Source organism: Oncorhynchus keta, chromosome 4, assembly GCF_023373465.1.
Source record: "Oncorhynchus keta strain PuntledgeMale-10-30-2019 chromosome 4, Oket_V2, whole genome shotgun sequence".
Classification (NCBI taxonomy): Eukaryota; Metazoa; Chordata; class Actinopteri; order Salmoniformes; family Salmonidae; genus Oncorhynchus; species Oncorhynchus keta.
The window spans coordinates 17577272-17604902 of record NC_068424.1 but is presented as its reverse complement, the minus strand read 5'-3'; the positions used below and the strand labels follow the sequence as shown (position 1 = coordinate 17604902).

Below are 27631 nucleotides of genomic sequence, written 5' to 3'. Positions count from 1 at the left end.
GCTTCACATAGTTCAAGTAACAGCCACATCAACATCAACTGTTCAGAGGAGACTGCGTGAATCAAGCCTTCATGGTCGAATTGCTGCAAATAAACCACTACTAAAGGACACCAATAAGAAGAAGGAACTGGCTTGGGCCAAGAAATACGAGCAATGGACATCAGACCGTTGGAAATCCCATTCTCTACACAGACTGGGTGCCCCATAACCATAAGCTGCAGTAGGCCTATACGCAAATAGACCGTTTCCGCATATGTATCTGTGCCATTCACTTTGAACTGAACTGTTTTTACAGGGTGATCGGTCTTGAGTAGATGAGCTTGTTTTGAGATCAAAGTAAGAACTACATGTAGTGAGCATGTGCACATATGTACATATATGTTCATATCCTTTGATAGTTAGTGAGTTATTAGCCCAGTTATAAATCATTTGTCGTCAGCAATGGGGTGACTGCTTCCTCCAAGAGCACAAAACTTGTGTACATGTCTAGACATCTTTGAAGAGCGAGTCAGTTAAAGAGCTTTTTTTTTTATTCTGAAAGGGGTGTTGTTTTTTCAGACAGGCTTGAATGAGCTAAGTAGCCAAAGGCAGAGGGTAGCATCGTTTGTCAGATTCTCTGTAATAATGGTATGGGAATAATTATGCATTTTATTTTGTGAAGTGGATCAAACAACACAACAATATATTCAGTCACCTCCTTGTCTGAATGACAAGTGGATAAACAGGTTTTAGTGTCAAGCCCTGCATGGTTTTTTTTCAAACGTCTCATGGAATGTTGGCCTACATTGAACACCACATATTGGCTGCTACTATAGGCTGAACGATAGGACTAAATGTTTAATCGAAAACCAGATGTTTTAGGCTTAGTTGAGATGATGCAGAGGTATTCTACATTACGTTTCCAGTCGAACCGTTAGGGACAAAAGGAGCCAGATGTATTACTAAAATACCAAAATATCGCTTTTGCAACGAATTGTCAAAATGAAGGCCATATTGACATGTTTCCCTATAACTAAGCTTAAAACATCTGGTTTTCGATGAAAGTTTTTTGTCAAGAAAGTTACTATTTAATGTCATTGTAGCCTGTTAGGTTATTAGAAAGATGTCCATAAAATTGGTAGGTTGTAATCGCATTAAGGCCTATAAACTATAGACTAGTTCATTACCAGGTTTTAATAGCCAACCCTCCTCATTTGTGTGGCCAATCATTAAAATGAACTGTGATAACGTCATGAACCCAGAGCCACAGAGCAGTCTATCTGAAAAAGAACTGCACATCAGATGAAACGTCACGATTAAAAGAGAACTTCGTGGGGCTTCGCTCTCGATACGGTCTCATTGTGAGACAAAGCTACATACGTTGAAGACCAATGCCAATGAAGGGAAAGAGGAGAGTTGAGATCGGTGAGTTATTAAAATCATCATCAACAATGTGTTTTATAGCACAAATAATCAATGGAATAGTATTATCTCTATTCACATTGAAATTTAGCGTCATGGTTGTCTTATTCATAAGTTTGTTCGACGACTGTTTTATTCTATAACCCTAAAGTAACAATACATGTCCAACTTTTCCCCAAATACATTTCAAAACAAAATAAAAACATTAATTCTAGCTAATTAAAATGTAAATGTTGCACAAAACTATATGCTGCATTTTATACATTCCCATCTTCGCAAATTCCTCAATATCATCCATCTGCTGTGTATAATGTATTTATTTTTTTGTCTTCACCTGAAAGAAAAACATAGCAACAAATTGATGAAAATACGCCTTGATTAGATATTATAAAGTAATTTGGTTTCCGTTGATCTGGTTCTCTGTTTCTCCAGCGGCGCTCCTGTTGCTGTGCGCTCTTTGTGACGGAGACGAGTTGCAGCCTCAGCGAGACGCACCTCGAGCGCAATGTATCACCACCAGCCTAACTGTAGGTGCCTAAACTGAGCGTATTTGTGCATTCGTGGGATTAATTGATCAACCTGACCGGTCACTTACTGTAAACCTAAATGATCAATCGGATTTTGAAAATACCTGTGGCCTGTCCCCCGCTTCGGTTCCTGTTTCATTACTTATTCGAGTGAAAGTTTGGTGGTCTGTGGCTGAGTCCCATTTTGAGATTATCCTCACAAACAATACATCCGGTTTGTCAGCTCATGTGCATTTATCGTTGAGATTTTTCTAATGGTGGGCTGTGTGGCCGAATGTCACTTCACATTGCATTGCAGAAGGATACAGGATTGCTCTGGTCATATATTTTGAAGGATAATAAAAGTGACATTCTGCAGCCCTAACATAACTCTGTAAGCAGATGTATTTCTGCTCTGACTTCAACAAGGTAAATGGAATAACAATGCATAAAAGAAGAGGGCAGAAACTCACAGTTAGCGGTGGTGACATAGCACCACAGCACAGGAGACTGCTGAGGGGAGAACAGCTCATAATGGCTGGAACAGAGACAATGGAATGGAACCTGGAAACCATGTGTTTAATGGATTTGATACCATTCACTCCAATCATTACCACAAGCCCGTTCTCCCCAATTAAGCTGCCAACATCCTCCTGTGCACCACACCTACTAGCCTATGTGTTCCTGTCATACACTGTCTAAAAAGGTGTCAAAACACATGCTTACAGATGCAGTCCTATAAATGTGACCTTGACTCAGAGAACAAAAGCAGAACTGCTATTTTAATAGAATGTCAAGAAATGTACAATTGACATTCTCGCCAGGCTTCTCGTACTTTCCAAATGTAAAACAAAGTTTGATGAATGTCTGACATTTGTGTTCAAACAGCTTTATGAATATTCTGAAAACGGATCTATATTCACTTCAAACGCCATCTCGTTTTACAGCTGATCATCCTCACTTACTCTCTCTCCCTGACATGGTGACATGTTGTTCCAGGGGGTGTGGTGTACTCTGTCTGAAGCCCATCTGAATGGTTCTGGTCCTACCAGACTAGAGGTCCCTGCTGGGCAGAGCCTCCATATCATCATGCAGAGCCTCCCAGGAGACCCTGTCTGCCGCTGGAGCCATGGAACTGACCCAATAAGGTAGGCGTGGGTGTGTGTTTTTTTTTCAATTTAAAGTTTTATTAAGTTTTCTTGTTTTTCAATCAACCAACAAAACACATTCCACATTCACAGATGTGACAGGCTTAAAAAAAGAAGAAAAAAAGTAGTTAAAATATATAATAATAATACTTTTTTTAAAATACAATTAAAATAATAGATTAAGAAAAATGTTTTTTTTGTATATATATATATATATATATATACATACTGTACATACACATATCCATATATACACACACATACACATACGTATACATACATACATTCACACCCATACACACACACATATCCTACATACCTACATGTACTCACAAATTTTAAAAAATTAAACACACAAAAAACATATATAAAACTTGCAGCAGCACTATCGAGGTTCTTATTAGCTATTTCTAGCCTTCGCTGAGACAACGAGACAATAATTCGTTTTTAGTTTTTACAGCACCTTGGTGTGGGTGTGTTTGTCTTTGTTGTGTTACCTGACGCCTCAAGGCCATTGTATCATTATTGCGTGGTTCTGTGTACTTTTACATCCTTGCTGAATTCATCTGTAATTCTTTGTCCTGCCAACAGAGGGGGCTATTCTATGGCCATACCACAGACGTCTGTGAGTGATTCTGGAGAGTACTCCTTCGGCTGTATGTATTGTGGCATCATCTCCTCCCTGACGCTCTCTCTACTGGTTGGACCTCCTCTGAGTGAGTGACAGACCTTCTTTTCTAAACCACTAATGTGATATCAGATTCTGATCTGCACCACATGAAAGTCATATAACGTCAATACCATCATCATGATTCTGAACAACATTGAAATTCCTAGCTGTAGTTCATTCTCCCATTGGTTACCTTCAGGACGTCCGTCAAAGCCACATCTGAAATACATCCCTGGGAGAAGAGGCTTTTTACCTGACTTCCAGTGTTCTTCAGAGGGAAATCCCAAGCCAGAAATCAAATGGTTCAATAACCTTGACAAGACTGGGTAAACTTTGGTGAACATAATATAGAATCTTAAAGAGTGTCTTCAGGGGTTTTGACTTGAGTTGTGACTTGAGTTTCATATGTAGGACCTCTCCAAGGATGGCTACATACTTTCATTTCTCCTCCTGTCCCACAGACAAGGTAGTCATGGGAACGAGACATCTAAGGACTCTGAGAGGTCCAACAACACAGAGGGAAGTAAACCATACTACAAGACAACAGTTATGTGCTGTGCTATTAACCCCAAAGGAGAAGAGTGTTCTCAGCTCTATGACTATGGTTAGTATTATTGTAAAAGTGTAAATGTAATGCCCCAAAAAACAAAATGGAATTAAAGGCACTCGGTCAGTTGAATAGTGACTGATGTGTGATCTCTTGGCTTCCTGTGTGTGTCTCAGACTTGGACAGCAGTCGTAGTGTGGATGATGATAATGAAGCTCCAGAGATCACTCTGAGCCCGGGTCAGCCCCTGCTGCTCCGCTGTAGAGAGAGAGAGAACAGCACCACACAGTGGCTGACGGAGAATCAGGAACATGTAAGCGTTATCACTCATTCATGAACCTTTTACTTACATTGTTGAAAGCAAATGATCAGACCCATTTCCCTTTCCTCTCCAAGACTTGTTCACTGTATTTGAGGTAATGCAGTATACCGTATTTTCCTCCAGGTGTCTGTATATCAACTATCCTATAAAGGAATAGGTATGACCTACCTGTTCTTTGAGTCGGTGAGAGTGAACCACAGTGGCATCTACATCTGCCGGAGCAACAACAACAAGATGAAGTCCACCCACATCCGGGTCCTGGGTCAGTACAACAGGCAACAACACTGAATCCTTCTCTTTTTACCTTTTCTTTTCAGTCAAACATTCCCTTGACTTTTTAAAAATGTCTATGTTTACTTGGTCTTTACTCCTCTATCAGACACTTTCTTGTCATCTGTCCTGATTCTCTCCGTACCACCACCCCCAACCTGTTTTCCCCCCATATGATGATTTCCATGTGATTTCCATGTGATTTCCATGTGATTTCCATGTGATTTCCATGTGATTTCCATGTGATTTCCATGTGATTTCCGGTGTTGTGTGTCCTCAGAGAAGGGATTCATTTCCATCGACCAGCTGAATGAGAGCAGTACCATCTCAGCCCAGGAGAAGCCAGGGTTCTGTCTGCGGGCCCTGGTCTCCTCATACCCTCTCCTACGCTGCCATTGGCTGGGCCCGGGTGGTGTACAGACCCAGTGCCCTGAACCCACACGGCTGTGGAAGAACAGGTAGAGTAAGGCTGGTGGCCTCTGTGTGGGCTTCCTGAGACTTCATTTAATCCAGGACATACTGCCATATCCATGTGCTATTTGGTTCCGTGTTTCTGTTGCAGTTTTATAAAGCTTTACTAAAGGTCTACTGTATCTACAACATTTGATGAGGTTAAGTCTGGTTCAATATGGTTCCATATGGTTTCCCCCCCAGGACTCTGGAGCTATGTAACCCTGAGCCAGGAGAGTACCAGTTAAATCTGGAGGCTGGGGTGCTGAACCTCACAAAGACCCTCTCTCTGTGTGTGGCAAGTGAGTGACAGGCAACTGCCCAGTCAGGTAAGACTTGTGATTGTGTGCATGACTCCTCAGTAAGACACCTGTCCTCCTCTGTCTCTCAGGTACACCCACCCCCACTCTCTTCCAGGAAGAAGACTACATCACCTGTAAGACCAACAGCCCCCTCCCCTTCAACCTCACCTGGAGGTTCTGCTCTCTGTCCAATGACAGGTATCTCTAGATTTAGACCAGAGTTTCTGTTAGGATGTTAGGATTCAGCTATATATCTAAACACTAGTGGTGTGCACCAATATCAACAATTCAATATGATATTTATATCATTTGATATCGATATGAGCAAGGCATATGAGGCGGCAGGGTAGCCTAGTGGTTAGAGCTGACAGCTCGGGGATTCAAACTTGCAACCTTTCATTTACTACTCCAACATCTGTCGTTCTGCCCCTGAACAAGGCAGTTAACCCACTGTTCCTAGGCCGTCATTGAAAATGAAGAATTTGTTCTTAACTGACCTGCCTAGTTAAATAAAGATTTTAAAAAATCTTGATATTGGTTATTGTTCCTGTTAACCTACCCAGATAGCACCTAATGTTCTGAGAACCATATGTTTCTCAGAGCTTGGTGAGAGTGTGGTTGTCCTATGGTTATTTTCCATACAACCTTCCTACAAAGTTCTGGGAATCCAGGATTCGTTCTGAGAACCATATTTTTGTTAGGTGTCAATTTCATGGTTCTATTTAAAGTAATGTTCTCAGAACGTTCAGAGAACATTAAGAAACAACGTTCTTAAAAATAAATGTTTGCATTATTAATTCCTAAGCAAATTCGTTTCCATGTGTCCTATCTTTGCTTGAAGTTCAGAACAGTAAACCCAAACTGAGCTAGCAGTGTTATTAAAAGTCTTATTGAAACATGTTCTCAGAATGTTAATTCATTATCTTCAAATCACCTATAATTTCCGTTCTCAGAACGTTAATTAAACCTTCCAGGAAAACATTCAGGGAACCATAGTAAAACGTTCTCGGAACCTACTTTCCCACAACTTCTAAGAAACCAAATGTGCTAGCTGGGTATTTACTTACTTAGTCCTCTTCATTCCTATTTGGAACATAAGGCTTCCTTCCACAAGAGGGCACCACTGCTGCTGGTCTTCTGCCTTTTTGGGGATGGTTTTCCATGATAGGCCACTGTCCTTCATTTCTTTCTCCACAGCCCTTTGCCAGGTTTCTTTTGGGTGGCCACACTTCCTTTTGTTAACTTACACTATTATGTAAAAGAAAAATACAGGATTTTGCTGCAACACTCTTACAGACTCGCAATTTAGCATAGGCCTACTTAAATGCCTGCTAATAGGCCATCAACAAGGTTCCCATTGCCCAATGGGCAATCAGCAAAAAGTTGTCTGAACTGCACAAAGCCAGTGCAATGTTATTCATTAAAAACAATATATCGAAATTGGTTTTAACCAATTTAACCTGCCCCCCCCTACCCTAGCTGTCAGTCAGAGTCTGCAGCCTGGAAGGAGATCCCTGCCCCTCCCCCAGAGCTCTGTGACTCAGACCTGTTCTGCCATAAGAAGGTCCTCAGCTCTCTGGACAGGGTCGAGGTGGGGAACCACTTTGTCAAGTGCTGCATTGCAAACTCTGTCCACTCACAGTCACACTGCAGCGAGCCACTGTTCAATGCAGGAATGGTCTTTCAGCAGCAGCGTACCTTCAAACGACGTAAGTGGTCAGTCAGGAAAAATAAGTCATCAGAAAATCATCTACAGCTTTCAGTTTATAATGGTTGTCATCATAGCTCCAGTGTGGAACACAATTGGTCACAGTGTTGTCATGGCTGTTGTCAGACATTGGTTATATCTGTTGATGTGTGTGTTCCATCAGCCTCCAACTCCTCTCAACTCCTGAAGGTGTCCAGTCTGGTTCTGTTCCTGGCATTGATGCTGGTCAGCGTGGCACTGCTCTACTTCCTCAGGAAAAAGGTACACACACACAGACACACAGACAGACTTGCTCACCACACTCAAACATTCTCACACCCTCCTGATATGTTGTGTGTAGAAACCCCAGTACCAGAGCCAGCTGCAGGTGATTCAGATGACGGGGTCTAATGACAACGACTACATCTACATCAACTTCAAAGACTTCCAGTATGACCAGAAATGGGAGTTCCCCAGAGAGAACCTGGAGCTGGGTAAGACTGGGGGAGATGTACCAGTGAAATGACGTAGCCTGACCCATCTACTTGGGAATCTCTAGTCTCCAGCCTCACCAATAGTATTCCCACCAACCCTGTGTTGTTGTGGTCTTTCTCCCCAGGGAAGGAGCTGGGCTCTGGGGCCTTTGGCATGGTGCTTCAGGCTACAGCCCACGGCATCTGCAATCCTGGGATCTCCCTGCAGGTGGCTGTCAAGATGCTGAAAGGTACAGGGTTTTACTTGTGTGATGTTTTACACTGCTGGCTAAGTGTTGGTGTTTGCTGAAGACACACTTTGTTTTTCATACTATTTACCATACCCTGCACCAGTGAAGTCACTCAGGTCGTTGTTGAGTCTTGATGTTTGCCCATGCAGAGAAGCATGAGACAGTGGAGAAAGAGGCTCTGATGTCAGAGCTGAAGATGTTGACTCACATCGGACGGCATGCTAACATCGTCAACCTGCTGGGGGCGTGCACTGGCTCAGGTACGACACCCAATCACAGACAGGTTCAGAAACCAGCATCCAGCAGAAATAACGCAGGAATAACTACAACATGGAATTGCCAAAAACATGTCTTTAGATATTGTACTGAAACGAGTACATGTGTATTTAGGACTGTCTCTAAGTGCCTGTGTGTGACTCTGTGAATGTGTGTATCTGACTCTGTGACTGTGTGACTTTGACAGGGCCAACGTACCTGATCTTCCAGTACTGCCATAATGGGGACCTGCTGAACTACCTGAAGAACAACAGAGAGCTGTACCACAAGTCTCTGACCGAGGCCTTCACCAGGGACCGCTTCAGCAGACTTTACCACAACCTGCCCAAGAGGAGCTCCACTGGAGGACAAGAGAGCATCGCCCTCCTCAGCCTCACCTCCTCTCCCATGGACACCTCTGATGGTCAGGGTTGTGTAGACACATACACATGAAGAAATAGGCATGCTAATGTATAAAGCAGCACAGTTAAATACGTTGGTAGGATCTATTCACTGTTTGCCAGTAGATCCTGCTGACTGACCCCAGTTGATCCATGCTGATCCACAGGTCCAGGGATCTATGAGAAGCTGCAGGAAGAGGAGGAGGAGGAGGCACTGACCTATGACGACCTGCTCAGCTTTTCCTACCAGGTGGCCAAAGGCATGGACTTCCTGTCCTCTAAGCACGTACGTGGATTGACAACCCTGCACACTACACACTGCACCATATTCACTTCACCATGTCCCCTCATAATGTCCCCTCATAATGTAATAGTCCCTATTCCCTACATCATTACTCTCTATACACTCTCTCTATCTGGGTGTGTGTTTCTGTGTCCAGTGCATCCATCGGGACCTTGCGGCCAGGAACGTGTTGGTGTCTCAGGGTGGACTAGTAAAGATCGGAGACTTTGGACTGGCCCGGGACGTCCACAACGACTCCAACTACGTAGTGAGAGGAAATGTAGGTACTATACACAGAAGGGAGTGTTTGTCTGTATTCTACAGATGCTCTGTTGTCAGTGACAACAGCTCTGTTCTAGGCATGCAGTGTCAATGTGTGTGTCTGATGTCTTGTGTCGCAGGTGCGTCTGCCAGTGAAGTGGATGGCTCCAGAGAGTATCTTCCAGGGGATGTACACCATGCAGAGCGATGTCTGGGCCTATGGTATCCTGCTGTGGGAGGTCTTCTCTCTGGGTAGCTTCATAAACATACCTACTCTTTTTTGTAAAAATGTATTGTCATTATTTTATTTAGTTGTTGTCCTTTATATTGTGTGTTGACCGAGTTTGGGGATGAGGTGGGGCTGCCAGGGGTATGTTTAGGATGGGGGAGGGGCTGCCAGGGAATGTTTAGGATGGGGGGCTGCCAGGGGTATGTTTAGGATGGGGGGCTGCCAGGGGTATGTTTAGGATGGGGGGCTGCCAGGGGTATGTTTGTATGTTTAGGATGTGGGGGGGGTGGGCTTCCAGGGGTATGTTTAGGATGAGGGGGCTGCCAGGGGTAGTTTAGGATGGGGGGGGCTTTAAAAAGCATGCATACTGTACACTATACAATTCCCAATCTGGCCCTCAAACCATCATAGCCACCTAATCATTCCCAGCTTAAAATTGGCTCATTCATCCCCCCCCTCTCCCCTGTAACTATTCCCCAGGTCATTGCTGTAAATGAGAATGTGTTCTCAGTCAACCTACCTGGTAAAATAACGGTAAAATAGAAAATAAAAAACACACTTATTAAAGATGTATTCCCTGCATCTTTATTATATGTGATTTGCTCTCTCCCTCCCTCTCTCTCCCTACCCCTTTCTCTCTCCCTCTATCTCCCTATTTTCCTCTACCTCCCCCTCTCCCTTTAAGGTTTGACCCCCTACCCGGGGATAAAGGTGGACAACAACTTCTATGTGATGATAGAGAGAGGTTTTAAGATGGAGAAGCCGTACTATGCCAGTGAATCTGTGTAAGTATCCACAACCGCTCTGCACCTACATCTATCTATACAACATACACATTTAAAATTACAATCAAATATATGAACTGTAAAGGAGGTTTCATCCCCCTTTTCCTCCCTCTCTCCCACAGGTATAAGATGATGTGCAAGTGCTGGGCACTGGAGCCTCGGGGCCGCCCTCACTTTGCCAAGCTGGTGGCCTTCATGGGCGACCAACTGGCCGACATTAAGGAGAAGGTGAGATTAAAACAACACAATAAGCCTCAATGTAGACGTATCAAACTTTACAACTGGCTAGCACACAGCATTCCATTAGAATCAGGATTTCTTCTCATTTCTTACTATGCCCCTTTTCTGTCTTAGCTCTACCGTAACATCCTGGACAAGAGCTCCAATGACTCCTTATACCAGAATGCACCAGTGAATTCTGACCTCTCTGCCTTGGCCAAAGAAAAGGGGGTTCTTTTGACACAGTCACAGAACCAACACTGCAAGACCCATTACACTGGAGAGGCCCCAACAACCAAAATAACACCCTCTGACATGGATGCCATGGAGGCTGATGATGCACCTCTGTAACCATATCAGTGAGTGCAGGGGCCAATCTATCCTTCTAATTATTCTATTCCATACAATATACTCAAGGTTGGGGAGTAATGGATTACATGTAAGGGATTACAAAAAAACAGAAACTGCTATCCGTAACAGCAACAATATTGTTATCGGATTACATATAGTTTTGAAAAACTAGAAGATTACTTAGAGGATTACTTTTAAATTCAGAAAGGATGTTTTCTCAATGACATTCAAATCAGCATTGAAAGAAGGCGCAAGTTTATGTTTGTTTCACCTGAGCGAGTCTGACCACAAGTCAGAGACAACTACGATGACACACAAAATATGTTTGATGGATTGCGGGAAAAGAGCAGGAATAGGCTTTTGTTGGCTACAATCCAAGCTTTGTCTTCCAATGGTGCGACTGCTGTCGGCATCCAAAGATGATCCAACTTGAATAAACGCTTGAAGGTGAGGAGGACAGCAGTGGTGTCGTCTACGGAGATACAGATATCACTTATTATTGATATCTACATAGCGTATTGATGTGAGTCACACTGCTGCTCTCTCATTTAGCTATTTCTGCTTTAAGAATTGTGGTTGTTGTGGATGGCTGTTCACAAATCTAACTGTGTATTTGAACCCAATAATGGTTGAATTCGAGAAGTTTAAGCTGCCTATCAATCATTGCTTTTGAAACCAGTGGACAGCCAGTAAAAAATGTGCTCTTGCAACAACTGCATAGTGCGGATCCCAGTCTATGGAATAAAATTAGGGGTTTTATTACTCAATCTATTTCATGCTGATAAAAATATACATCCATAGACCTAATGGACACATGCTCAAACTCACACACTTTTGATAGACTTAAAGGGGCAATCTGTAGTTGCTGCATCCATTTTATAAATTCTATATATTAATGTAAAGATATAATTTAATCATATTATATGTAGTAGAAAGTGATGGGTGTGAAGAATCTTAGACAACCAACACATAAAGTACAATTTTAAATCCATGTATGGCCAGCTATGTAAACTTTAACATTGATTTATCCTGCAATAGATGTTGTTCAATTGGTAACATACATTTTTGTATCTAAAAGTAACAGAATACAATCAGATTACATTCATGAGTTTGGGTAATCCAAGTTACTTTACTGATTACAATTTTGGAGAGGTAACTGTAACAGATTACATTTGGAAAGTAATCTACCCAACACTGAACATACTCTGTTTAAGATCTCACATATTATATTGTGGCACTGGCAGTCTATATTTGTATATTGCTGTGGATTTTAAATGCACTGAATTGAATACTTGCTTTATCCAAATATGTTTAACAATGAACATGTCAATTAAAACTTTTGTATCAAATGCTTGCTCCTACACTGTAGAAATTGATAAATAATTATTTAACATTGAAACATAGTAAATAATGTAGCATTTAATACATTTTAATACCAAGTGTTGGGCTGAGACAACCTCTTCTTGTGAACATATTGCACATATTATATTGAATTTACTGTATGAAACCAACGCAAGTCGTGTTTTTACTGCTTTTGGATAAGAGTTATTTCAGTCATTATAAATGAGAGACAGGTTCAGAAGACTGATGGATTATTCTGTCAATGTTTTTCTGTGTGAAGTTGCTTTCTTTATGTTTGTCCATTTGAGTTCTCCAAATTATTCTTATATTTGAAATAAAGTATTTAAAATTATCCCTGTTTTTGTCCATTTTTAGGTCTATCGGTAACAAATAGTGGTGTATTATATTCGGAGGCGGTGGCAAAACAACGGCACAAAATGCACAACAGGTGGCGCGAGAGCTACATTAGTCGCCAGAGCGACAGCTGCGGTTCAGGTGTCCCGAACAACAAACAGGCTTAGGTTGCATTCTAGGTTAGTAAGGCTACAAAGCTGTGCGTAGAAAAGACATGAGTGGTTCCAAAGCGCCTTGTTGTCGATGAGTTCATTAACCCTACAGTAATAGCACACTGGACTTTTCTGTTGACCTGTCCAAAGGTTCGTTTTGGGTTGCTGTTGGTGAGTCTGTGCAGACGAGATAGCAGAGTTTAACATGGACATCGGATTAGTGAATGATCTTCCTTACGACGACTTTGTGAATGTTTTCGGTACTGTGGTGGAGAAATCTCAAATCATACCGGCTGCGGTGATCTGGAGGCCAGTATAAACTATTTCATCTCGCGCATGGCCCGGCTCAATACGGCATACTAGGACCATGTGGGTTCCCCTTCGTGATATGCACGCGGATTAACAACAAGCTATTCATACGGTAGCTAGAGGAGCGACTCCGGGAACGGGTGCCATCGATGAAGTGAAGAAGATCTGTCATGTCCGTTTTACAGGTGCTCTTGGTCCCGGACATACCCAACAAACTATGGCCCTGTTTGAGAACACCAAAACTGTAATGTATCGTAGGTCAATTTCAATGGTGTAAAAGGTATCCAATTGTCATGCTTGAGTAAAAGTAAAGATGCCTTAAAGTAATATTTCTCAAGTAAAAGTGAAATTCACTAATTAAAATACTAATTGAGTAAAAGTATTTAGTTTGAAATACATTTAAGTATCAAAAGTAAATGTAATTGCTCAAATATACTTATTTATCAAAAGTATAAATACTTTCAAATTCCTCATATTAGGCAAGCCAGATGGCACGATTTAAAAACAAATGTTTTGTTTGCGGATAGTCAGGGGCACACTCAAACACTCAGACATAATTTACAAATTAAACATTTGTGTTTAGTGAGTCTGCCAGATCAGAGGCAGTAGGGACGAACAGGATGTTGTTTTGATAAGTGAGTGAATTGAACCATTCTCCTGTCCTGTTGAGCATTCAAAATGTAACGAGTACTTTTGGGTGCCAGGGAAAATGTATGGTCAGTAAGTACATAATTTTCATTAGGAATGTAGTGTAGTAAGATTAAAAGTTGTGAAACATATACATAGTAAATTACAGTACATATACCCCAAAAACAACTTAAGTAATACTTTTAAGTATTTTTACTTAAGTACTTTACACCATTGGTAAATTGTGATTGACTACAAAACGAATTAGTCGTTATTTATGATGCAAGGTGATTTGTAGATCAGTCATTCGTCTGCACTGTCGGCTGCAATGTCAAACAAGCCCCACGACTGACTGACGTGATGACTTACGGTTTCGTGTGGTCTGCCTGCAGTGTTGAATGTGCTTGAATAGTGGATAATAATGTCAGCATTATTGTTGTGCGTAAAGGCGTAATTGTACAATGTGTAAAGTAATTAAATAACTGCAGATGTTTCATTTGACTTTATTCTGATTTCAAACTTGAACTTTATAGTTTAATAAAGAATTAAAAATACAGTACATGATTCACAGTGCCCATCATTAAGACATCAACGATGTGATAACATTAAGCACATAAATAGGCTATATAATTGGTGTGATTGACTCATTTTTGTCATATAACAATTTATCAGAAAATACATCAGTATTGTCAATATTGACAGAATCATGTCCCGTGCATAGACTGCATATATTTACATACATAAACTAAACTTGGTTGTATACTGCCAACATTTTCAGAGAAAGTATCTGAAGTGCATTGATTTTAGTAAAGCAATCAAAGTAGGCTAGATGCCGGACGTAGCTCTCAACCGAGTTGTGTGGTCTGTATCTCAACTGTCTCTCCAGGCAATGGGTGCTGCCCTCTTCTGGCAACGCAACTAGAGGCTGCAGACCAGAGCAGTGGGTCTGTACACGTATGTCAAATGCCAACTGTCATCGTCAGTGCATGACCCGCATGTCCTCAGCACGACAACATGAGGTTAGAGTTCAGTCGCAGAATGATGATATTGCAGACAATGAACCTGCAGTCCTCGCCTTTCACCTCTCTTCAATCTGACACCGCGGATAATGCACATGAATAATACCAACCGAGTCTGTTTGACTGAGGCTGCGATCACACAGGCAGCCGAATTCGGATCTTTTTTCCACTAATTGGTCTTTTGACCAATAACATCAGATCTTTTTCAGAGCTGATCTGATTGATCAAAAGACCAATTAGTGAAAAAATATCAGAATTCGGCTGCCTGTCTTAACGCAGTCTAAGAGCGTCACCTTTCCTCAGTGTCTGTCCAGTTTTCATCCAACCATATCAGCCCTGCTAGGCCGAGTCTCTAGAACCTAACATGGAGTGGGCGTTTAAGGGTGAGGGGGGTGTCGTGGTGGTGGGATGTCCTGCCCCCCCGACTCCCACCCCTGCCTCATCCTTCAAGTCTCCTGACGTAATGGACGAGTCCTGCTCGGGGTCGACCCCCCTCACTCTCTTCTTGTCCTCCTCCTTTTTCCACTTCATTCGTCGGTTCTGGAACCAGATCTTGATGTGTCTCTCTGTGAGGCTGAGGGTGAGGGCCAGCTCGACACGCCGCGGCCTGCTGATGTACTTGTTGAACAGGAACTCCTTCTCCAGCTCCAGGAGCTGTGCTCGCGTATAGGCCGTCCTTGTCCGCTTGTTCTCCTCCGCCTCCACCATGTAGGGTCCTGAGGAGGGTGGCGGGGGGTGGGGGACACGGGAGAGGATGCGGAGGGAGGAGAGGGTGAGAGAGAGAAAGGTAAAGGGGAGGGGTAGAATGGCGTATCCATTTTGTGGCACTCAAGATTAACTAAACATTGTATCCTGCCACAGTCAAAGTCCCAGTAAAGCCTCAATCTAAGTGAAATTGGTAATGACTCACCATTTAGAACTCTAGTGTACCTATCTGAAACACACACAGCAGCACATTGGCTGAACACAGTCAGCTCACACACTGATCACCAAAGACTGCATAGAAACAACTCTATTGGGTAACTGATGATACCTGAAACAAACAGTACACATGTAGGCCACAGGCCAACTGTCACAGATGCCGATGCTGCTTCAGTAACAGATATACTATACTGTAACGAACAAAGCCCTGAAATGAAACAAATCACTTTCAAATCTACTTGGGCCACCACAGCACATTGAATATTACATAACTGCACATGTATCACAATCACTCACACATGGATCAATAAATTGGTTTGGAAATTACTATTAAATACTAAAAAGAAAGAATAGGTCTATAGCTACATTTTAATTACTGAGTAAGTTGACGAAAACCAACAACGAAAACTAACAATAGTTGGATGTCGTTTATAATGCGTGTAATCTCTAGTACTAGTCTATATTTAACAGCAATTTCACCTGAAAATGTTTCACTAACTTTAAGGGTTCATTAGTATCAGCCCGGATCAGCAAGGCAATTTAGAGACAGTCCGTGAAAAGTTTACTGCAACGAATCACTTTTATTTCAAGTGAAGGTATAGGTCTACATGATGAAGGTATACCCTTATACTTTCCCACTGTTACCACTACAATTAATTTGCGTTTTTAATTCTGAAATTATGGCTCACTTGTTAAACTTTCGTTCAGATATATTGGTGAAGGGATTCGTTGATTTAAAAATATACAATTAAAATCTATTCCATGAATTACTTGATCTGCTTCATAGATTTAGAGTTGGCTCATTCATGCAGTGGCGTTTGTCCGCTGAAGAAACTATTTTCACTGAAATAAACTTTTATCGAAATTAGTTAAGAAAATTTAATCGCTTGTAGTTACATGATTTTCTTAAATAACAAATAATAAAAACACATATCTCCTAATGAGGTTATAATAAACACATTTCTATGATAATTGTCTTAATAATAGGCCAACAAACAATATTGTTTATATCATATTTGATGAATGTTGAGTTGAGATAATCATTGTTTATAGGCCTAAGCAATAATTGAGAAGATCCGATTCTGCTTGAGACTTATCAACTTTTCCACTTGTTATTACCCTCAATTTATTTAACAAATTAAATCCATAGTAACATACATCCGTTTAATTGAAACCAACGCAAATGCTGTGTGATTGGTTTGAAAACTGTTTGAATTATTTTAGCAAAAAAATAATAATAATCCTAAATGCTCCCATTGACCCGCTGAACCGAGTTGATTTAAAATGGCCGCAACAGAAAATACTTTTAGGATTAAGAGTTGACAAATTATTTTCTGTTATCCCTAAACACTCAACGTTAATTATATACCCTTTAATATATTTTACATTAAAACATATATTGATATAACTAAGGTTATTGTAAGACACTTTCATATGTAATACGAAACATTTTTCATGAAGACTTATATGGATCATACCTGCCATTAGACAATCATTAACAAATAAATAGCCACAACTGAAATGTTCACATATTTGAAGTAAATCGCAACTTGGAATTTGAGACAGGAGGCACACTTTCAGAGGCATACAAAACATTGTGGTTTATATGAGGGGAACACAGGTCCTTTACAGATTCATTGACAAGGTAAACTGACACACACCCACGACATACTGTATATTGTAGACATCATGATGTCATTTAAGTCCTTATACGTGCACAAAAGCCTCGGTATATTCAAACTTCATGAACATTTATGCCGACTAACGTTTGGTCATTCCTAAGGTCTATATTCACAGCAGTGGCATAGCTAGCCTAAACACAAAGCAGCAATATGGTATAATGAATGCGAGAGTTGGGCTAAATAGCTTTTGAATTCTACTTAATGTTCAGTGTAATTGTTGATGAATTCTCTATACATAACACTCACTCTCTTGCTATTGGCTAAATAAAACTCCCGAATGTTCAATTGTTAACTATTGAAGAAATACTTTTGTTGAAATATTGTATTTAGTTTAACTTGTCTAATATTTGTACAGTATAAAATAACGTGTTCAAACTAAGTGTTCAAACGAATCCATTTCGATAGGCCTACCATAAAAGAAAGGTCTGCAATATTCCTATAAATGTGTGCGTAAAGATTCATTGAGAGGCCATAGATTAATTCCTTTCTTTGCAGCACTGCGGTAATAATAACCATGAGAAAATGCCCAAGGTGACTGCAGTGAGTTTACCTGCCCACTGTCCCTTCCAGGTGTGCGCGTGAGACTTGGTTGTTTTCATCCAGGGGAAAGGCAGGTGATATTTGTTCCTATCGGCACACAGAGCCAACCCCCCCGGATATTCGTAACCCCCTGGCTGGAGAGTCTGCTGGGGCGCCTGGGGGTGGTGGAGCTGCGGCACACCCGGGTCCTCTCGCATGGGAATACTGTAAGGAGCAATGTCAGGGAGACTCGCCTGGTCTAGCCCTCCGATGGAGGGCGAGGAGTAGACGGACTGAGCCTGCCGGGCCATGTAGAGGCAGGGCGGAGGGCTGTGGCTGTAGTCCTCGCTGTGTGGACTCTGGTAGGCGCAGGAGTTCTTGAACAGCTGCGCGGGAGAATAGTAGTGATCTTCTCGATTCATGACTGCCGAGGGCCAGGGCTATCCAACGGGTGTGTGTGCACACGTACCTGCGCCCTATAGCCTACGCAGCGTGGAATATTGTGCTCTGCTCTACCTGTGCTGCTCGTGCGCCTGGCGCCGCTATAGGCCCTGGACAGGTGTGTCATTATCATGTGACCCTGTTGCACCTAAGCCATTGGTCTCACTGTTTACACAAAACGGAAAAGTTCGCGACTTAGTTTATATTTGTGTCTGTATTCTCTGACCCGCAGTCCGATAATGATTGAACAGAATTTACCGTGCGCAAATCAATGCCCTCGGCAAACACTGCACTGTTTGACGCGGGTATCTGAGACCCACCTGCCGCGGGGTGGTCCTTATGCAGCGATGGACAGGTGAACGGGGGAATCCGCGGGTCATATCTCTGCGCGCAGACAGGGGTTAATGCCACCGAACACCGTATCAGAGAGATTGTGGCCTGCGAGACCAATCACGGTGAGAAACGCAAACAGAACGTGTCTTCAGAATGTCAGCATCTTCACGGCTTGCTTTGGCTTTGTTGGTGGGAAAGAAGAAGAAACGATGGGAGTTCCGTGCCTGTATGTGGATGTCACTGCCGTCGAACAATGTCAGCCATTGAACAGTTACACTGGGTGTACAAAACATTAGGAACACATGTTCTTTCCATGACATAGACTGACCAGGTGAATCCAAGTGAAAGCTATGCTCCCTTATTGATGTCGCCTCTTAAATCCACTTCAATCAGTGTAGATGAAGGGGAGGAGACAGGTTAAAGTAACCAAACTGTTGCTTGTTCGAATCCCCGAGCTGACTAGGTGGAAAATCTGTCGATGTGCCCTTGAACAAGGCACTTAACCCTACTTGTTCCTGTAAGTCGCTCTGTGTAAGACTACAAATTAAAATGTATATCTGCCATTCAGAGGGTGCATCAGTTTGAGTGAGTCAAGAACTGCAACGCTGCTGGGGTTTTCACGCTCAACATTTTCCGTGTGTATCAATAATGGTCCACCACCCAAAGGATATCCAGCCAACTTGACACAACTGTGGGAAGCATTGGAGTCAACATGGGCCAGCAGCCCTGAGGAACGCTTTCGACACCTTGTAGAGTCCATGCCCCGAAGAATTGAGGTTGTTCTGGGGGCAAATATGTTGTACACTCAGTGTAGCCTATATGAGCGTAGTTCTCTTATCAATATGCGATTGATAGAGGGGGAAATCGATAGCCAGATGTGATAGGCCTACTCGCATCGACTGACCCTGGTGATAAGCAACTTAGATTGGGAGGTGGTTGTCTTGGAAACTTGACAATGTGAGAGGGATCAAAGACCACGTCCTAACTTAACACTCTCCTAGTTGGATACCATTTAGTGTTCTGTCAAAAATTTCCGAACCTGCGACTTTTAAAATCCATCCCAAATGGCTCATTTAACACAATTTAACGGATCTCCTCTGGTTACTGGTAATAACAAACAGCATCAGAGCTCGTGTCTCCCGCTGCCACGTTCCCTCTGTGTTTGCTGGTCATTAGGTGCTCACTCCATTAAACAACACTCCTCGTGGAAAGAAAATAGGAGAGCCAGGGTGTAAACCAATTATCATGGAGTGAGGAACAGAACTCAATTAGCGCGCGTGGAAATACACGTATCTCCAGGACCTCAACTGGGGGCAAGGCAGCAGTTAAGGCCCATTACTTAAACGGTCCAATTTATTACGATGTTATAACTGTAATGTTATAAAGCACTATCATTTATTTCAACTGACCCTGCATGCCATCAATAACCATGCTTCTGACAGAAGAAATAGAACAAATGCCAGTCAAACACACACAGAAACGAATATGGCAGCACTGACTTCTTCAAGAGCACTTACACCAGTATATTTAATGGGGCACTCAGCACCTGCTATAAAGTTCAAGTAAACCAATTCCATACAAATCAGTCCATGTAATGTCGCTTAAAGGTGTTTATACTTGCTCGTCGTTTGAAAAAGGAAGGAAACTGTTAATCCGCGTCTAATCCCCGCTACACGGAGTTTATGAAGCGTGACTGAGTAAAACGCCATTTAGACCCCCTATCTATGGCATTGAAATATGCGTAATGGTTTTCAGTGAAAGGTAATGCGGCGTTGCTGAACCCTTTGCGGACACACGAAACCAAATCCAGTGATTCACAAACAGGTTTGCAATTAAAAAGCATTTAAGGGCTCGATATGGAGCGCAATAATCGTTAGTGCTGTGTAGGCCATTGAGAGAGGCCATTGCCGTAAATAGTTCAGCACGGGCTATGGACCCAAAGGTTGCTAGAAACACCAGATGGAACGTATTCATTAGTGCTGTAGGGAGCGATGGTTATAATGATTGAGTGAATGGCAAGCTGTTGATGCGGATGTTACCTCAGCCCCTGGGTTAACCCCAGGAGCGCCTATGGAGCAACATTGAACGAACTCAATATTAAATTAAATTGCGCCAACAATATGTTTCATATCGTATACGTTATCACAATCCAAAATAACCAAATTACATTCTAATACAATTATTAGCATTGCCTAAATGATGGTAATTAAAATGAGGCCTGTTGAAGTTATGTCCTTATTGGCTCCCAAGTGGCGCAGTGGTCTAAGACACTGCATCTCAGTGCTGGTTCGATTCCAGGCTGTATCACAACCGGCAGTCATTGGGCGGCGCAGCGTCGTCCAGGATTGGCCGGTGTAGGCCGTCATTGTAAACACGGCCATTTGTTCTTAACTGACTTGCCTGGTTAAATAAAAATCTAATACTACTGTTATTAGTCTATTATTATCACTATCAACGGCTAATTATTGAATTAACATATTTGGGATATTGGATTCAAGAAAAAACTGGGTTTACAGAACCCGAGGAGTGTCACGGAAACAGCAGATATGATTTATTTAACAAACGTTTCTGATAAAGCGGGTAGCTACATGTCAAGAAGAGGGAGAAACGATAAAAAGTGCTTACCCAGTGGCGACAGCCTTATGTAAACACGACCAACTGTGAGGAACGACAGAAGAATTCAAACGACATTAAAATCAAATCTATTCTGAGTGAAGAAATTACAGCACCATTAATCAAACTATGAGAGACAGTGAAATAAAAACGGCAACTCAAGTTAACGTCCAATCGAAAGGGTTATACAAAACATATCCTTCTACATTATGGGATTTTATACTTTATTGCATTTTGTGGGACTAATTATGTAGACTATATTTGAGTTAAAAACCATTAACATGAGAAGAGAAATTTGAACAAGGTAGGTTAACGACCTGACCAGACAAACTTCCCTGAGCCCTATGGTTATAACCTATGATAAGACCCAATCAGTTCACTCTATTGGGAGAAAACTGTTATCCCTATACATAGTGTAAGGGACATAAAAGAAAAAAGAAGGTCAAAGGCCCTAGGTACTGTTAGTGCAGAGGTCACCTTCTCCTGCTGGATAAGGCACATTACATCTGTGGAAAATGGAAAACACAAAACCTCAGCCAGTCTACCCTGGGTACCCCTGTAGGTATGACTTTGTTAACCTGAACTCAGTTACTGGTTCTGGATTGATTATCTCAAAAGGTTTTACCAGCAACTTGCACTCAGGACTAGGCTCTAATACTGTCACTAATGTCAGTTTACAGATTGTACCAGAGATTGACAATGAATTAACAGAGCTCAATGCAAGACAGGGTAAAGTGTTTGTCAAAACAGGAAATAGAAATAGGAAAGACACTCCTAATTAAAAGATCAGTAGAAACAAAGACAATTTAATTAGTTATACTTGTCACAACCTTACAACAGCAACCAGTCTTTCTCACATTCTAACACAAACACACTCTCTTTCCAGTCATTCAATGGGTATATTTATGTCTTTGAGGGGGGACCTCCTCTGGGTAACACCATTACAGCACTCCCTCCAAGGTTATGATGTCACACGTGGCTCCTTCCACTGGGCGTGTCCTGACAGGTGAGCGTGGTCTGCTGCAATGGTTTGATTGATAGAAGGTGTGGCCTATCGAGTGGGAGCTTGCCCTGGAGTGGAATGAGGAGGAGGAGCTACTGTCAGTGGAGGGAGCGGTCTCTACAACAGCGTTTCCCAAACTCGGTCCTGAGGCCTCTCCTGGGACACGTTTTGGGTTTTGCCATAGCACTACACAGACGATTTTAAAAAATCAAATCTTGATGAGGAGTTGTTATTTTGAATCAGCTAGAGCAAAAAAACAAAACATGCCCCCAGGGGGGTTCAGGACTGAGGTTGGGAAACCCTGGTCTAGAAGAAGATGGGGAGTGTCCTTCATGGGGACTGTGTGTTTTGGGGACAAAGTGTCTCTTGTGACCAGAGGCTCTTTTATGTCGGTGTTTCTTGTCTCTATGGCTGTCTCTGTCATTGTCATTGTCTCAGTCCCTTCTGTCTTTGTAGCTGTCTTGGCCTGTGTTGATATCTTAGTCTTAAAGATGGACACAAAAGAGACAAAGTTCTCTGTCTCTATGATTGTCTTTGTCCCTGAGTCCCCTGTGGTCTTTGTATTCCCAATTTTCTCTGGGTGGTGTTCTGCCCCCTACTATTTGATGTCTGTACTCCTGAGTGGCCAGCAGGGCAGCACTGTGGAATGGTGTTGAGCAGGAAACGCTTGTTAGTGCTGCACAGCGGACACTTCATCTTGAAAGACAGTTGAACCAAAATTAACACTGCAAAGCCAGCAAGGCCTTCGATATGAGCCAGTAACTTTGACACCGGTCTGTACGGGTCAGTCATATCTTGCCGAGAGTCAAAGACATTCTGCATTGAAAGCCAAACACCCATAACAGATCCTTAACCAGATCCTTTGCTAATACATCCCACTCACCAGCCTGCTGGACCCATGGTTTCTGCTTGCACCCAGCCCGATTGGTTTCCTTCAACAGCTCATCCAATGCACGTCTACATGGAACATGGGGAGAGAGAGAACACCTGACCACTGTGACTGACCCAAACTTAAGGAAAGCGTTGACTATGTACAGACTCAGTGAGCATATCCTTGCTATTGAGAAAGGCCGCCGTAGGCAGACCTGGCTCTCAAGAGAAACCTTCTGCACACATCAACAACAGTCACCCACGAAGCATCGTTACCCATCGCTCCACAAAAGCCGCGGCCCTTGCAGAGCAAGGGGAACTACTACTTCAAGGTCTCAGAGCAAGTGACGTAACCGATTGAAACGCTATTTAGCGCACACCGCTAACTAAGCTAGCCGTTTCACATCCGTTACACTCACTGCCCACAAAAGGAGGTGGAAACTGAGCTGCACTTCCTTAACCTCCTTCCAAATGTATGACCATATTAGACACATATTTCCCTCAGACTACACAGACCCATAAATAATTTGAAAACAAATCTAATGTCGATAAACTACCATATCTATTGGGCAACCAGTGAAGAACAAACACAATTGCAAATACAACCTATATTTATGTTGAATTATTTCCCTTTGTACTTTAACTATTTGCACATCATTACAACACTGTATATAGACATAATGACATTTAAATGTCTATTCTTTTGGAACTTTTATAAGTGTAATGTTTACTGTTCATTTTTTATTGTTTATTTCACTAAGTATTTATTTATTTCACTTGCTTTGGCAATGTAAACATATGTTTCCCATGCCAATAAAGCCCTTAAATGTACATTTAATTGAGAGAGAGCAAGAGGGAGACATTGCCATATAAAATGGGGCTAAAAAGGGAGAGTAGAGAAAGGGGAGAATAAAAAGTGAGAGGAACAACAGCAGAATGCAAAGCAGAGAGGGAGATGCATCACAACCTCAGTCTAAGAGGGCAAGCAACAGTAACTTAGAGGTACCACATGTGTCCTGGGTTGACCTGCTGAATCAGTAGTATCTTGTCTCAGTGGGAGAAACTGTTATAGCTGCCCTTTGACCACAGACAAGTGCGCGCAGGATCTCTCACGCACGCACATTATTTTACTATCAATGGTGCACACACACATCAATCTCTATTCTCACACTCCATCCTCCTCCAAACATTGAATTTCCAGCAGCTGCGACCCAAAAATAACTCCCTACTTGTTTGGTGTTACATTACCTTGCTGAATCTCTCAACAACAATTCAGTCGCTAAGTGAGATAGATAGCTAGTAATGCTACAATTGATTGAATCACAACATAACTATCTAATCATTTACAAGCATAACATGAATAGCAATCGACCTAGCTGCTGGAAAACAATTAACTACAATTTAAATAGCATAATAAATCCCCTTGACATATAGCTAGCTAGATCGCCTTTTAAAACACCAATAAAATTCACATCAAGCAAGAAAAAATCATACTGGCAGTAGGATAGATTATAATATAGTTATCCAACTCGCCACCATCTGCCATGGTGTAGTGATCACTGTAAAAACATTGTTTTAAAGGCAAATCAATAGTGCCAATGCTAGCTAATGACTATTTATGAACATTTCTGTTTACTTCTCCTCCAAGGGGGGCCTTCGAGCGAGCACCTCACACACCTACGCTCCGTAGTAGTGCCTTACGTAAAATCAGATTTCATTACGTAAAATAACAGAAAGAATGACATAAAAACACACACATTATTTTGACATATATTATAAAAGTAAATATGTAGTCTAAAATAAAATAAAATAAATATGTAGTCTAAATTTATTTTCAGTAGTTGGTTTCGATCAGGCATGAAATTAAGCCTCTGATTTCATTTTTAGATTGACATTGCGAGACCCCGCCTCAATCTCCTTGACTGACTGCTGGAACAGAGCAGTGGGCGGGTGCTTCACCGCAAACGGCACGGGGGTGTTTTATGTGCGGCTGCTGCCGTTCGTCTGCTTGCGGTGAATGTGTGATCGAGGTCCGGTAATTGTCCCCTCTCCGGGCCAGAGTTCTCTGCACCAAGGAGAAGCCGGAATAGGTAATATAATGCATGTATTCTGTTCACACATCCTCACTGTCACGATATCTATATAGCTTTATTGAATTCGCTATTGTCTGTCCATGAGCCATCTACCTCCGCGCTATTCCACAGACGGAGAAGGAAGGGAGGGGGAAATCTGACAATCAGACAGACACTCCGGCTGGTTCGCTCACCAGCCCAAATGATAAGAATTGTGTTGCTGTCGTCTAAACCATTATATGATGCCTGTGAGATAGGGCAGTGGATGAATTGGGTATACTGCTATTTGAATAGATAGCCTTTGCGATATGCTTTTTTTCTCCCATTCATAATAAGTCATTATTTTAGTCTGCCTTTTACAATTGCTATTCTACACATTGAAACGAATCATGGAGTGAAAATTGCACATTGAAGTTGTATTGCTTTTTGCAAAGAATTACAAGAGGATTAGGCTCTTGAAAGTCATGGTAGTGGTATTTTGCCCAGGGATTGTCGTTTTATTAGCCTACTACCTTATGAATTAACGTGATCAACTGTACCAGACGACAAGAAGACATCGCGTTTCCCCCTTGTCTGACATGCAAGATTGTTGTAGCCTAAATGTTATAGCCAAGGCCTTTCCATTTATTTGGGTAGGCAACTGGAGAGACGTCATCTTCTTTGTGCATTTCATTTGTGCATTAGTCGCTGAGTCGCTGTAGGCAGTGACAGCTGCAACGCCTTGTCTGCTACTGGTATCAATAGAGAGAGCATGGGAAAGCAAGCCTTTGGAATAACAATACAATTACATGGTGGCCATAAGGCGCCGTGTAATCCAGCAAAGACAATGACGCACACACACGCACACACACACGCACACACACACGCACACACACAATTTGAGTGCTGTTCTGGGAAAATAATATAAGATCCTGTGCTGCCTAGAAGATATTAAATATTTCTCAGTCTTATGTAATGCCGCACAGCATTTAATCACATTTGCTGCTGCAATCCAATGATGTTGAAAGTAAGATCATATTTAAGTGCTCTTGTAACTGCTGTAAAGTGCTGGCAGAAGGATGCACACAGAGGGCGAGAGAGAGACAGGCAGAGAGAAAGAGGGAAAGAGAGAGAGATAGAGAGACAGAGAGAGAAACATGCAGAAAGAGAGAGAAAGATAGAGAGAGGGAAAGAGAAAGAGAGACAGAGAGAGGTACAGGCAGAGAGAGAGAGATGGGGGGAACGAGAGAGATCTAACTTAGAGACTGCATTAGTCTTGCATTTCAAACTCATTCACAGTAGTGGTTGAAAGACACTGCACTTACCCACAAAACCATACCCCAAGAGCATCCACTGTGTGTGTACATGTGCGTGCGAGCTTGTGTGTTTGTGTGATAAAATTATGTCAGATCTTTGTTATGGGAACAGAGGAGCCTTGTGTCCACATGAATAATGCATCTCCAGCTGCAGGATAGACACAGAGGCAGGCACGCACACACATACACACGCAGGCACGCACACACATACACACGCAGGCACGCACACACATACACACGCAGGCACGCACACACATACACACGCAGGCACGCACACACATACACACGCAGGCATGCACACACATACACACGCAGGCACGCACACACATACACACGCAGGCACGCACACACATACACACGCAGGCACGCACGCACACACATACACACGCACGCACGCATACACACACACGCAGGCACGCACACACATACACACACATACACACATACACATACGCACGCACACACATACACACACATACACACGCACGCACACACATACACACGCACGCACACACATACACACGCAGGCACGCACACACACACACACACACATACACACATACACACGCACGCACACACATACACACGCACACACACACATACACACGCAGGCACGCACACACATACATACACACGCACGCACACACATACACACGCAGGCACGCACACACATACACACGCATACACACATACACATACACACGCACGCACACACATACATACACACGCAGGCACGCACACACATACACACACATACACACATACACATACACACACACATACGCACGCACACACATACACACGCATACACACACACACATACATACACACGCACGCACACACATACACACGCAGGCACGCACACACATACACACGCACACACATACACATGCACGCACATACACACACACGCACGCACATACACACACATACACACGCACGCCCGCACACACATACGCACACACGCACGCCCGCACACACATACACACACACGCACACGCACGCCCACACACACACACACACACACACACACACACACACACACACACACACACACACACACACACACACACACACACACACACACACACACACACACACACACGGGGGAGCAGGTAGTGGTACTTTAAAGACGGAAACGGGTACCAGCAGTCAAGGGGACAGAAGCAGGTTGTCACAGAGATTAGAATCAGGTTGTTATGGATACAAGTTACACAGAGGCACGTAGTCATGGAAACAACAGCCATGAAGACAGGCAGAAACGGCAGT

At 42.6% G+C, this 27631-nt stretch overlaps 3 protein-coding genes across 13 annotated transcripts in view; 2 read left to right on the top strand and 1 right to left on the bottom strand.

Annotated features, from left to right (window-relative positions):
- The first annotated feature begins 1247 nt into the window (after positions 1–1247).
- LOC118378053 (receptor-type tyrosine-protein kinase FLT3-like) lies at positions 1248–12504 on the top strand. 3 transcript variants are annotated; one of them, XM_035764981.1, is made up of 23 exons: positions 1248–1404; positions 1834–1928; positions 2907–3055; positions 3647–3771; positions 3925–4051; positions 4187–4329; positions 4449–4585; positions 4718–4856; positions 5145–5322; positions 5519–5616; positions 5706–5814; positions 7096–7325; positions 7488–7585; positions 7665–7797; positions 7923–8027; positions 8177–8287; positions 8491–8706; positions 8851–8969; positions 9124–9246; positions 9368–9479; positions 10142–10241; positions 10364–10469; positions 10596–12504. In XM_035764981.1, the coding sequence occupies exons 1-23, from the start codon at positions 1371–1373 to the stop codon at positions 10809–10811; spliced, it is 3003 nt and encodes a 1000-aa protein (XP_035620874.1). In that variant the 5' UTR covers positions 1248–1370; the 3' UTR covers positions 10812–12504. The 3 variants fall into 3 exon arrangements, with proteins under 3 accessions (XP_035620874.1, XP_035620876.1, XP_035620875.1); XM_035764983.1 differs by having other exon boundaries at positions 2907–3065; XM_035764982.2 differs by lacking the exon at positions 1834–1928 and having other exon boundaries at positions 1282–1404.
- Positions 12505–14080: 1576 nt separating this feature from the next.
- Positions 14081–27631, bottom strand: part of LOC118378057 (pancreas/duodenum homeobox protein 1-like) — a 19111-nt gene continuing 5560 nt past the window's right edge. Inside the window, exons 1-4 of one of the 8 annotated variants that reach the window (XR_008102988.1) lie at positions 24490–24662; positions 23009–23082; positions 21135–21167; positions 15182–15329 (exon numbers count right to left, since the gene is read on the bottom strand). Coding sequence is in view for 1 of the 8 variants with exons in the window: in XM_035764987.2 (XP_035620880.1) it covers positions 14953–15329; positions 17767–18157 (768 nt within the window). In the remaining 7 variants the exon portion in view is untranslated. The other 7 variants (XR_008102951.1, XR_008102973.1, XR_004824386.2 and 4 more) reach the window with 7 other exon arrangements.
- Positions 24921–27631, top strand: part of LOC118378056 (ligand of Numb protein X 2-like) — a 21910-nt gene continuing 19199 nt past the window's right edge. The window contains exon 1 of one of the 2 annotated variants that reach the window (XM_052502974.1): positions 24921–25085. The gene's annotated coding sequence lies outside the window, so the exon portion shown is untranslated. The remainder of the gene's footprint in view (positions 25086–27631) is intronic. The other variant, XM_052502970.1, reaches the window with a different exon arrangement.

Bases quoted from the DNA above. Each gene is read 5' to 3' on its own strand.
- LOC118378053 (XM_035764981.1), top strand. From the start codon at position 1,371: ATGCCAATGAAGGGAAAGAGGAGAGTTGAGATCG. The intron at 8,288-8,490 runs GTACGACACCCA...TGACTTTGACAG, and splicing joins GGGGGCGTGCACTGGCTCAG to GGCCAACGTACCTGATCTTC. The intron at 10,470-10,595 runs GTGAGATTAAAA...TTTCTGTCTTAG, and splicing joins TGGCCGACATTAAGGAGAAG to CTCTACCGTAACATCCTGGA.